This window comes from Panthera leo, chromosome C1, assembly GCF_018350215.1.
Source record: "Panthera leo isolate Ple1 chromosome C1, P.leo_Ple1_pat1.1, whole genome shotgun sequence".
NCBI lineage: Eukaryota > Metazoa > Chordata > Mammalia > Carnivora > Felidae > Panthera > Panthera leo.
In genome coordinates, this window is record NC_056686.1 from 139,522,615 (window position 1) to 139,535,325 (window position 12,711).

Here is a 12,711-nt window from a genome sequence, read left to right on the forward strand (position 1 = left end):
TGAATTACTGTTGTACATCTGAAACTAATACAATATTGTAGGTCATTACACTTCAATAACATAGGCAATAATTTCCTTATTATTGGCTATAGAAACTTTTTTTTAGATATGTCTCCTTGGGCAAGGGAAACAAAAGCAAAATTAAACTATTGGGACTATACCAAAAGGAAACAGTCTTGCACAGTGAAACCATTAATAGCACAGGGAAAAAAAAAAAAAAAGTAACTTACTGAATGGGAAAAGATATTTTCAAATGATATACCTGATAAGGGGTCAATATCCAAAATATATATATAAAAACCTTAACACACACACACACACACACACACAAAGACCCTATTAAAACAGGGGCAGAGGTCCTGAAGAGACATTTGTCTAAGACACATAGATGGCAGACACATGAAAAAATGCTCAACATCAATAATCATCAGGGAAAGGCAAACCCAAACCACAATGTGATATCGCCTTATCCCTGTCTCAGAATAGCTAATATTAATAATGCAAGAAATAACCTGGGCTGACAAGGATGTGGAGAAAAAGGAACTCTCACGCACTGTTGGTAGGAAACTGCATTCTTATAATGCAGCCATTGTGCAAAACAGAATGGAAACTCTTTAAAAATTTAAAAAACGAGTTATCAAATGATCCAGTAACTGCAATACTGTGTATTTACCCAAAGATAATGAAAACACAAAAGAAAAAGACATATGGACCCTATATTTAATGCAGCATTACTTATAATAGCCAAGATATGGAAATAATCCAAATACCCACCAACAGATGAACGTATAAAGATATGATATACATACAAAATGGAGTATTACTTAGCCATAAAAAATAATGAAAGCTTGCCATCTGTAGCGACATGGATGGATGTAGAAGGTATAATGTTAAGAGAAAAAATTCAGTTAGAAAAAGACAAATGCTATATGATTATACTCATGCAGAATTAAGAAAAAAGGGGACAAACAAAAATAGTCTTTAATACAGAGAACAAACTGGTGGTTTCCAGAAGGAAAGCATGTGTGGGGGAGGGGTGAAATAGAGGAGATCAAGAGTATACTTATCTTGATGCGCACTGAGAAATGTACAAAACTGATCATTTTACTGTATACTTAAAACTAACATACACTGTTAATTATATTCCAAAAAAAAAAAAAAAAATCCTTCCTCTTTTCTACATTAAAGAGAACTAGTTTGAAGAACAAATTTTTGTGAGATGACTAAAATATAAAAGAAACAAAACGGTCTCAAATAAAAAGAATAAACTGGTGTTTGCCAGAGGGGAGGAGGGCAGGGCCATAGGTGAAATAGGTAAGGGGGATTAGGAGTACATTTATCTGAAGACGGTGTCATATAGGACTGCTGAATCATTATATTGTACTTCTGAATCTAATGCAAGTATGCAAATCATATTTCAATAATATATGCATGTGTATATATACACAAAGTACCAGCTAAATTTAAGAAATTCAGCAAATAATTGATAGTAGTTTATGGGATCAAAAGATTTGTTTCAGTCAGGACTAAGTGTGTTTACAATAGAAACTACAGTTCAAGAAAATAAGTTTTAAAAACCAAATGTATTCTTTTTTTCATTGTAGTTCTCCAATATAAATATGTATACAGAGCTGATTTTAATGGCATAAACTTAACCTTGTAAGATTTGTAAAACCTCAAGAAACATTACAGAAAGCACAACTCAAAACGTTCTGCAATAATTATATGTAAATCAATAATAAGTTTTACTTACATATATCTGGAGGTGTAGTGGCCACATGAGACTCATCAGAACCTGAAGATCCTGCAGTTGAAAAGGCTTTGGGATTGACCACCCTTTTAACTAAAGAGCAAAATCCTGGGAGATAGGAAACTAGTCTGGCTCTATTACACAGCACCTAAGAATAACACAAAAATGAAAACTATTTGTTCTGAACACACATTTTATACTTCTAGACAATCTCTGGCAAATCCTCACACTGCAATGTATCTTTTAAAACCAAATTTTATTCTATTATTGAGCAACTACCATTTGACAAGCATTATGTATATAATTTTAAAAAACAAGTCTGTTAAAAAACAAACAGTAAGTTACTTTGTGTAAAAATATGTGGCCTTTCCAATAAAGGCCAGAATCAAGAGTGCCACTTTAGAGAGAATAGGAACTTCTAAAAGTTGCCCTATTTAGGAACAATACTAAAAACGTAGTACAAATAAGATTTTTCCATTCTTAAGGACTTTCAAAACCTTTAGTACGTAGCTTTGTGGTACATTTTTTGCTCCTTTGTTCCTGGACTCTGAGGTCAGTTACAATGGGTGAACGTGTAAACATCTTTCACGCATAAACTTCTAGCAAAATACTTGGGTCAGAGTAATTTAATGCAGGGGTTGGCAAACTATAGCTGAATATAGCTTGCTGTTTTGGCAAATAAAGTTTTATTCTATCACAGCCACTTCCATTTTCCTCATGTATTGTCTATTGCTATTTTAACTGCCATGGCAGTTAAATGTTGCACATTTAACTGTTGTTAATGGCAGTTAAACAGTTGCACAGGGACTGCAGAAAGCCTAAAATACTTACTTATCTGTCCCTTTGCATTAACAAACTAAAATGCCAACTCCTTGTTTAGTAGGCAATATTTAAGAACAAATACCACATTATCTGTGAAATGCTATTAAAAGATTTGAACAATTAAGAGATCCTTGAAAGGGAGTAGGAAAAAAATTTCAGAGGATACACTAGGTTTTGAAGAAACAGCAATAAGTTGAGAAGGAAAGGGGCATTTCAATGAGTGACTTTAGGAACAGATGTATAGTCATAAAAGGTATTTTCAAAACAGTGAAAAGTTCAATGAGGATACATAGATAAGGGAATACAGTAAAAAACAGGCTTGAAAGTTAAGTTGTGGGCAATTATAAAACACTATGTATTTTACACAGTAAAGGACTTATTACATCAAGACAACAAACCAGAATTTTAATCTGGAGGCAGGGAAGAATAGTGTAAACTGATAAAAACAAGGAATGTTTTTAGGAACATACCACTCAGGGCAGTAGGGCCTGGAGTGGGATTAGAGAGGTGGCATGTAAACTAGTCACCAGGATATTGAAATAGTGTAGCTATTTGATACTTTAGAATATTATCCCTTTCATATAGTATTGTGAAATTCAACCCAGGTATTCTGACCTTTTTTTCATCATAAATACAAGAGAATATCCTAACTGGTCTTTCTACCTCTCTGGCATAATTTCTTACTAGCTTTACCGTCCTTTCCCTTTTCTATTCTTTAGTCACATAAAAATATCTACCTAACATTTCCCATATTTTTCTGCCTTCTTTTATACTGCCATAAGATTTCTTCCCTTTTGCCTCTCCTTCTAGGTCTAGCAAATTTCAAGATCTGGATAAAGAGAACCTCCTTTATGTGTCTCCCAAGTACAAGGCCTGTCTGAAGAGTATTCTGCCCACCTGAAAATTTAAGCACGCTCCCTTGGGTTAGCACCCAACCTGCCCAAAGAAACAAATGTGATAGTTATTAGATTTTAACCTACCAGACAAACTCAGACTTTTGGGTGTTTCTGTAATTGAAATTTACCTTTACAATTGAAGACATTTACATTTAACAGAATATGGCTCAGGATCTAAAGGCAATACAAATTTTGAATTCCAAAAATATTTTAGGCAAGGCCTCAAAGTAAAAGACTCAATAAAATATTATCTGAAGGGAGCAATATTAAATAGTAAATAATCAATGGATGTTACTGTTGGCTAGGTTCTGTGTGCTAAGTGCTTACATGCACTGTTTTACTTATTTCCACACCAGTTCCATATACCATTAACATTAAAGTATTAAATATTAAATTTAATATTATTTAAGATTACTAAAATATTATGTGTAATAATACATTGCTTCACAAGTAAAAAAAGGAAAAAGAAAGATTATCCAAATTATTTTAGCAACTGCCTAATACTATTAAGGATTATTTAAGCCTCTGAGTACCAAGGCCACTAATTCTACTTCGGTATTTTTCCTTGATGGTAAAGCTTTTAACAAAAGTTACAGTAAAATGTGAGTTTTGTTCCCAATCTAAGAAAATCTACTCACCAAGTTTCACTTTATTTATTTAACCAAGTTTCATTTTAATGGCAAAATAAGCCATTCAGTATCTTAATTTATCCACTGAAAGAATAGCTGATGACAGTGCTAACGTGTTTCAAATTTCATCTTCTAACTTGTTTGATCCTCTAATTCTTTACTTGGCAGATTTTATGCCATTGGGTCAACTGGTAAATAGAAGAACTAAAAGTGAGCCAATAAATAACTCAAAAATTAGAATAGTTTATTTTAGTATGAGGACAACTATGTATTTTATATGATTACTTCAAACCTAGGATTCTAAACTTGGGAAGATGACAGGCTATTAAGGTTTAATTCTAAAATCTTTATTAGTATAAAAAGATAAACAGTCTTTTAGATACTATTTTAGGACTAAATCCTGCTTTTGGTCATGTGAGCAGAAAATATGGTCTATACCAAAGACCAAAAACTGGTCATCTAGGAAATTCATCCGTATCTGTCTACAGACATTTTTGTGTGATCCACAGTTAGAAGAAACTTGAATTGAATATCAACATTGAGAAATTGTAGATTTCCACAAAAAGCCCATATTTAGCACTGTTCTTGGAAACATGGAAGAGCTGGCAGCCCTGGATTCCTATTTTCAAATGGCACTGGTTAGCAACAAATCACCGTACCTAAGGAAGGCTCCTCCCATCATCAGTAGTGAACACTGCAATTTGTCAAAATTCCTATCAAGGCATCCTGATTTACCTGTCCAGCTTCTGAAGCATGGACAACTCTTGCTATGTATGCTAACTAAGTTGTTGAAGACAGACTTGCGTGTTTCATTACTGACAGCCATTCAGCATGCATGCACACACAAATGCAGGTTAAACCTTAATATTCTATTCTAATTAAGGTTTCTCCTTTGAGAGTATCACATGCTTCTTTTACAACCTTCCCTCGGCTAGGTAAAAATTCACCTTAAAATGGGGTCAAGACTAGTGGTCTACTTTTATGACTTGTCCCTACTGTCACATCATTAGACTCTTAATAAATCATGTTCAATTGCATTATCCTGGCTAATTACTGCCATATTAATCTTCCTAACACAGCTCTGCTAAAATGACCACAATTTAAAGAATCAAATCTAAATACTGCGACACTCAAGGCTCTCTATTATTTGATTCCAACTCCACAACCCAATGTTATTTCCCACTAATCTCTTTCACGTATCTTACATTCCACAAGGCAGAAATGACTTCTTGATTTCTGAAAGGGAGGGTGTCTTTGAACACACCTCCTGTTCTTCCATTCAAATCTCCGATTATCTAAGTTTCACTCTTCTTTCAAAACTCAGATTAAATGCTTCTTTAAGTAATCCCAAACCCCTAGTTTCTCTTCTCCACAAAGCTTTGAACCTGCACTGTGTAATTTTTAAGAAATAATTACAATTGTTTTTAAGTTTATTTATGTCTTTTGAGAGAGAGCAAGCGTGAGAGGGGCAGAGGGAGAAAGAGAGAATCCCAAGCAGGCTTTATGCTCAGTGCAGAGATCGATGCGTGGCTTTGGAACCCCAAGATCATGACCTGAGCTAAAACCAAGGGTTGGACGCTTAACCAACTGAAGCACCCAGGCACCCCAATTACTTTATACTTTTTAATGCAGCTATTTCATCTATGTCTAGTGTCCCCCTATATCAACCCCTTATGGGAGGATATGTCTAATTATTGGAGAGTTACAATCAATAAATATTTCTGGTCTATGTGAATTATACCTCTTGCTCTCATTTTGCAGGATTTGGAAGGTTACTTCCTATACTGAAGCTGCCAGAAAACTTTCACGTTAGCGAACCAAAAAAATAAAAAATAAAATAAAAATAATAAAAAGCTTAAAAATAGATTCTGAATATTTCCTGAAATAATGTCTCTAAAAAATATTGGAAGGATGCTGGCACTGAATTTATTTCCAAAAATGAATCTGCAGAAACAAGTACATGTGTATTGAAGAGAAAGTTTTTTTCAAACTACCTTCAAAGCATACGAACAGAATTTCACACCCCTTCCTTCCCTTGACACTTTTCACAAGAAACATTACGCCACCAATGCCATAATTAAACCAAACCCTCCATTTCCTAAAAGTTCCCAAACCATTATACCGCTTAAGAGACTAATTTACTCACAGTGGCCATTTCCAGCGGGGAGAGAGGGCGCAAAATACCTTTCCTTTCGTAAAGTTACTCCTGAGAAAGGACAAAAGAGGCCAGTGACAAATTAAGCTCTAACAACACAAAGCTCGGGTAACGCTGACTATTCTATGCTTCTCTCCACCACCATTAAAGCTAAAGCTAAAGCCCAAGCTCTCTCCGTAACCCAAGAATGCCAGAATTGGTCTTCCCCTCCCCCTAAAGGGCACAGATCCCTGCCCAGAGGAGGCCGTGCCCCCCACCCCCAAAAGCAACTCGGACCGGATGAGGGCGGGGAACGAGGAGTCGGTGACCCAGCCTGAGTCCCCAGCGTCGAGGCAGGTATATTAACACAGGTCCGGGGGGAGTGGCGGGGGTTGATAACAGCTCCAAACGAGGGTTCAAGCGCCGCTGACAGTGAGGAAGCGAAAAACAGCCTAAAGACAGAGTGACAAGACTGGGGAGAGACACGGGGACCCTGTGGGAATAAAAGCAATACCGAGTGCTGTGGCCCCAAGACCGGCGAACTTGGAGGGGCTAACGCGGGCGGAAACCATCCGTACCAGTTACCGCCGCCGCCTCCAGCTGTCCCAGACCCTCGCTCTTTCCGCCGTCAAAATGGCGGCGGCGGCAGCAGAGGTAGCGTCGACGCCGGTAGTGACCAGGCTGAAGAAGTTGCTTCCGAAAACATCGATGCGAAGGATCGTCGCATTGATGATGCGCACGCGCACAGTAAGTATGTAGCGCCTACCTTCCGTTGGATAGTGGGCAAAAGCGATGTAAGAGGAGGAAAGGTGAGGCTGGGTGACGTGGAAGGAGGAGGGCTTCTGGTCTCGGTTAAGTGGCTCGTTTCATTTCGTTCGGTTCCTCAACTCATTGGTCTATTTGGTAGATTCCTCCACCCTAAGGCGTTTTTACTGCCCCCCAAGAGCTACAATTTATGGTTCTTTATATCACACTTGTTAATTTTGCACGAATCCCTGTTTTCGAGCATAGGGCACCTAGGTTTTTTATTTGTGTACCAGGCCTTAACAGGCTCAATAAATATATATCAAACGACTTATTTATAAACATTATGTAATTTTCATTTGTCAGTTGTGTTTTGTTTTTTTTTTTTAATTAATTGAAGTCCATACTTTTTTCATGCCAGTATTTCTGGGTAAGTAATGTTAGATGAGTTACTTAGTCTCTTTTTGCTTTAATTTCCTCACCTGTAAAACGGGAATAATAACAGTGCCCCTGCCCCATACACTGTAAAGAGTAAATGAGTTTATATATAACTAACATATAACTATACATATGCACACACACAGCTCAGAGCTTGGGAGTCACAGAAAGGCTTCTAAGAAGGGACCACTGAGCTGAGTGTTGAAGTTACGTACAACTCAATTTTTCGTGCCTCATAATTTCTTTTTGGCTTACTTGTACAGGTTATATAAGAGGATTTCTGGTAGAATGATTGTAAGCTTTTTGAAACCAGGAGCCATATGCTATTCATCTTTACTATGATAGAAATCATCTGTCAGTTACAGATGGGAGATAAAGGAGTCAGTGATCAACAGTATGGCAGGAGGCTGTCAGGAGTAACTTCATAGCAGAGGTGATGCTTGAACTGTATTCTGAAACATGAATGGGTGTTTTCCTGAATACCAAGAAAAGATGTGGAGGGGTGAGGACATTTCAGGCAAAGGGAGCAGTGTGAAGAGAGTTATGGAATCAAAAACACTGCACGCTTTTGGGGAGATCTACAAGTAATCAAGAGAATGAGTTTGACATAGACAGGGGCTAGATCATAGTCAGCCTTCAGTACAATACTAAGATAGATGTAATTGGGAACAACGAGAAGCAATTGGGAAGATTGAAGCAGAGTCATGGCATCATCAGATTTGTGTCTTGGGAAGATCCTCTGGCTGCCATTTAGAAGATAGGTTGGAAGGGTGTATGATGATAACTCCTGAATTTTTGACTTAGGATACTTGGTGAAAGGTGTTGCTTTTGCTGTATTGAGAATTCAGTAATATTAATATCTGTGGAATGTATACTATGTAGTGGCACTTGGATAGGGATTTTCCTATTATCTGTTTTAATTCTCATAAAAATACAGAAAATGGAGGTACTATTCTCATGTTAAATATGAAGAAATTAAAGCAGAAAGAGGTTAAGTATATTTCTGAAGCTTCCAGAGCTGGATTTAAATCTAGGTATGTTAGGTTCACAAGTAGTGTTTTCTTTCCCAGAGGTATTGTCCTCCAGGAGAACAGGTTTTTGGAGAGAGATGAAGACTTTAGTTTGGGATGTCTTGAGTTTTAGGGTGCCTAAAGGGACATTCATGTGGAGTTGTCAATAAGTCATATGAAAGTAGCCTATTGCTCAGGAAAGTGGTTTATGTGAGAGACAGATATTTGAGGCTCATTGACATATGGGGGAATAGTTAAAGCCATGAAAACCCCTTAACATGAAGTTCAATGATGGGCTTTATGGGAAGGGAGAAAGGTCTGTGAAACTCCTGAAAATGCATGCACACTTTTGTATATTTGTATGTAGATTCATTTTCCCCCCTGTGGAGAGGGTGCATAACTTCTTCAGATTCATAAAGGAGTTCATGACTCTGAAAGTTCAAGAACTACTAGTGTAGAGTGTAAAGGAAAAGGGCAAAGCCAGAATACTAAGAAATATTAATTAAAAGGGTAACAGAAGACAAACTAGCAACAGAGACTGGCAAGTTTCAGTCAGAAGGTAGAAGGAAATCAGGAGAGAGTATTCTAGACGTCAAGAATCATTGCTATTAGTGCTCAATGTTATTAGATGCTACAAAAAGGTCTTATTGAGGTCCATCTTATTTGGTAGGTCCAGCAACAGTGACTTTGCCAGAGAAATTTCAGTGGAGTAGGGTATGGGAAGTTGGAATTTTGATAACCGGGTATTCAGAGAATAAAACAGAAACTTCTTGAGGACAGAGACTTTATATGTTTATTCACTGTATTCCTGGGACTTTCCTGTATTCCTGCCACAGAGAGGTGATCAATAAATATTTGTTGATGGGTGCAGCCCTAACCAATATCTGGTAGGAATTGGTGGACAGATAACCCAGGTCTCTTGCCCCTTAGATGTGAGGTTTCTAAGGAGTGTGTTTTACACTGGCTCCCAGAGCTTTCCAGTGGGGTTAAACTCTAGTTTTCCAAAGTAGTAACCTGCTTCACCACAGTCCCTTCCTTGGCTTTCTTCCCTGTCCCATCTCACTTCCCTATGCCCCTCAAATGTTCCCTGAGATGACCTCTAAAATACATTTTTTGGGGCACCTGGGTGGCTCAGTCGGTTGAGCGTCTGACTCTTGATTTTGGCTCGGGTCATGATCTCATGGTTCCTGGGTTTAAGCCCCACACTGGGCTCAGCACTGATGGCACAGAGCCTGCTTGGGGTTCTCTCTCTCCCTGTCTTTGCCCCTCCTCTGCTCGCATGCACGCACACTCACTCACTCTCAAAAATAAATAAATAAACATTAAAAAAAATAAAAATAAGTAAATATTTGTTGAAAGTTAAACAGATGAAGAAGTAGTGATCATTAATAACAAGCTACCATTATCAACAGCTGCTTTCTGTTGTTCTATTTCCAGGCTCCATACCTTCTATCTACCTCTATCTACCCAACAACTGGGCTGGGAGAGTAATAGTGTCTACATGGCAGAAGTGAAGAAACAGATTTAGGCTAAGCAAACTGCCTGATGTTATACAACTACATGTAGTGGCAAATGCGAGATTAAAACATGGACTTGAGTGGCTTTGAAATCTCTGTGCCTTCCACAGCAATAAAAGTCAGAAGAAAAGAGGTGAGTAACTGTCAACTTATTTCAGTTTTCTTTTATCTATTTGCCTTCTCCTTTTCACTCTCTTGGATTGTTCTTATTCTTTGGAGACAAAGGAGGACCCTCACAGAACTGTAAAAATTAACCCATTCACCAGATTATGAGATTATTCAGAGGTCAATGTGTAATCCATCTCACTCTTACTGCTGCCTGCATTGATGTTTTTTGATAAATATATGGCTTTTTATTCTAGAAAACACTAATTCTTAATAACAAAGATGCATACTTTATGCAAACTAAGAAATATATAGTAATTACTAAGTGCTTGACCTGGAAAGACCGTGGTATTGTAGCTAGTTCTTTCTGTAAAGACAGTAGGATTATAAAACCAAAACACAAGATGAACTACTTTCTGCTCAACCAAGCATATCTAAAGCACATTACAAGTTTGAAGACAACAGGGGCGCCTGGGTGGCTCAGTGAGTTAAGCGACCGACTTTGGCTCAGGTCATGATCTCACAGTTTGTGAGTTTGAGCCCTGCATTGGGCTCTCCCCTCCCAGCGCAGAGCCACTTTGAATCCTCTGTCTCTCTCTCTCTCTGCCCCTCCCCAGCTCATGGTCTCTCTCTCTCTCTCTCTCTCTCTCTCTCTCTCTCTCTCAAAAGTAAACAAACATTGAAAAATAAAAAATAAAAAGAAGTTTGAAGACAATATATTGTGATATTTTAAGAAATGCTGCATGGAACTATTAGCTGATTGCAAGAAAACACTATGTAAAATGATAATAGAAATTTAAAAAAGGTATGGATAAAAGTAAAAGTATGTGAAAACTTGGTTTTTATTATTTGACTCAGTCACAGGACTCAACTGTTGAGAACACATCTTTTTAAGTTGCCCACATCAGTGATGCAATATTTGATACATTAAGATAGGCATATATTTTAGCCATTTCTAGAAAACTTAAGCTTTTCCTGGAAACATCTTGTATGTTCTAGCCATCTCTTGCGAGGTGGCAATGCATGAATGTTATAGGGAATAAATGTTACGTGTCTCTAGGACAAAATGGAAGAGAAGCCGTCTACTTAATATTTTGATTTTTAGTATGAATGTGATTCATACAATCACTGGACTTTAATTGTGATATGAGATATAACAGTTACCTATGTGCTCATCTGTCTGTCTCTGTCATTACAATAGACACCATGATATTATCTACTTTGTAGATATATTTAGAAGACTATATGAGATAATCCACATAAAGTATTTAGCATAGTGCGCAGCACTTAGTATGCAATAAATGTTAGCTGACATCATCTTTATCATCATTATCATCATCATTGAACTCCTCTGAACTTTATATTTGTAGCTCTGCTTTCCATATATGTGCCCAGTCCTTGTCGGGGTGATACTGCCCTGGGCCTTCCTGTCTCTTTGGTAACAGGAAATAAATGGTCTAGAAAAGAACAGGCATGGGTTTAGGCAGGCCTCCCATCAGGATGTTGTCCTGCTTTGTTCTGAGCTACTTCTCCTTGAGGTGACTATGGCTTTTAGGAATCAAAGCATGTAGGCAGAACAGAGAACAGGGCGAGGAGAAGATTTGACCAAAATCTGTTTACCCACTGAGTGAAATTCATCCATTAAGGGACACTTTGTACTCAGGATCTAGGCTTTGGTGATCTGGCTACATAAAGAAGTGGAATTGGTTAGGTTTCAGTTTGGGGATATAAAACTACCTGGGAACTTGTTAGAAGGGCAGAATCTCTGGCTTCATCCCAATACTACTGCCCCAGAATCTATATTTTAACAAGATCTGTAGTGATTCATATCTACAACAATGTTCTCTTACATGAGATTGACCAGGACGAAAGGGATGGTAGCACTGGGGCTTGTAGAATGTATATTACTCCTGATGTATATAATCAGAATCTATGAGGTTTAGGAAGCTTCATTTAAGAAACTCTGCAGGGAATTTTTATGAGAACTAGAACTGGAGGACCACAAGTAAAAGATAAAAAAAACTGTGCTGGGGAAAAGTGTAATACACACTATGAACACCAGCTGTCACTACTCTACAATTTAAAAACAAACCTGATCCTTAAGAGCCAAAGGAATAATTACAAGAGCATTTTCTAAGTTTCAAATGTAAAGATCTAAATTTCAAATGTAAAGATCAGACTCTGGGTTAAACAGATTTGGATTATACTGTGGTTTTATTAAAGGTCTCTAGGACATATGAATGGCTTACAAAGAGTAGTGGTTGAGATTTAGAAATTTGGGGTATGTGTGAATAAACTTACATCAGAAGAATAATGTCTCACGTACTTGGGGAAATAAAGTGATTGTATTATGGTTAAAAAAAATCAAACTAGGGGCACCTGGGTGGCTCAGTCAATTAAGGGTCCGACTTTGCCTCAGGTCATGATCTCATGGTTTGTGAGTTCGAGCCCTGCGTCTGGCTCTGTGCTCTGTGCTGACAGCTCAGAGCCTGGAGCCTGCTTTGGATTCTCTGTCTCCTTCTCCCTCTGCCCCTCCCCCACTTGTGCTCTGTCTCTCAAAAATAAATAAATGTAAAACAAAAATAAAAAAAAATCAAACTGGACTCTATAGTCGGAGAGTGTATGTAAGACAGCTCAGTGACTCTGAGAATATCTTCATTTTCCTG

The 12,711-nt window shown here is 37.6% G+C and overlaps 1 protein-coding gene and 1 long non-coding RNA gene across 4 annotated transcripts in view; one reads left to right on the forward strand and one right to left on the reverse strand.

Moving 5' to 3' along the window:
* MMADHC (metabolism of cobalamin associated D) overlaps positions 1-6,905 on the reverse strand; it is a 37,184-nt gene extending 30,279 nt beyond the window's left edge. The window contains exons 1-3 of one of the 2 annotated variants that reach the window (XM_042948752.1): positions 6,746-6,905; positions 6,244-6,303; positions 1,754-1,898 (exon numbers count right to left, since the gene is read on the reverse strand). In XM_042948752.1, the coding sequence (XP_042804686.1) occupies positions 1,754-1,898; positions 6,244-6,252 (154 nt within the window). In that variant the 5' untranslated portion in view covers positions 6,253-6,303; positions 6,746-6,905. Of the gene's footprint in view, positions 1-1,753; positions 1,899-6,243; positions 6,304-6,528; positions 6,702-6,745 lie in introns of those variants that run through there. The other variant, XM_042948753.1, reaches the window with a different exon arrangement.
* An 81-nt stretch (positions 6,906-6,986) lies between these two features.
* Positions 6,987-12,711, forward strand: part of LOC122226113 — a 66,862-nt gene continuing 61,137 nt past the window's right edge. For both annotated transcript variants that reach the window (XR_006205477.1, XR_006205478.1), the window contains exons 1-2: positions 6,987-7,040; positions 9,861-10,073. This is a non-coding gene — a long non-coding RNA (uncharacterized LOC122226113). The remainder of the gene's footprint in view (positions 7,041-9,860; positions 10,074-12,711) is intronic.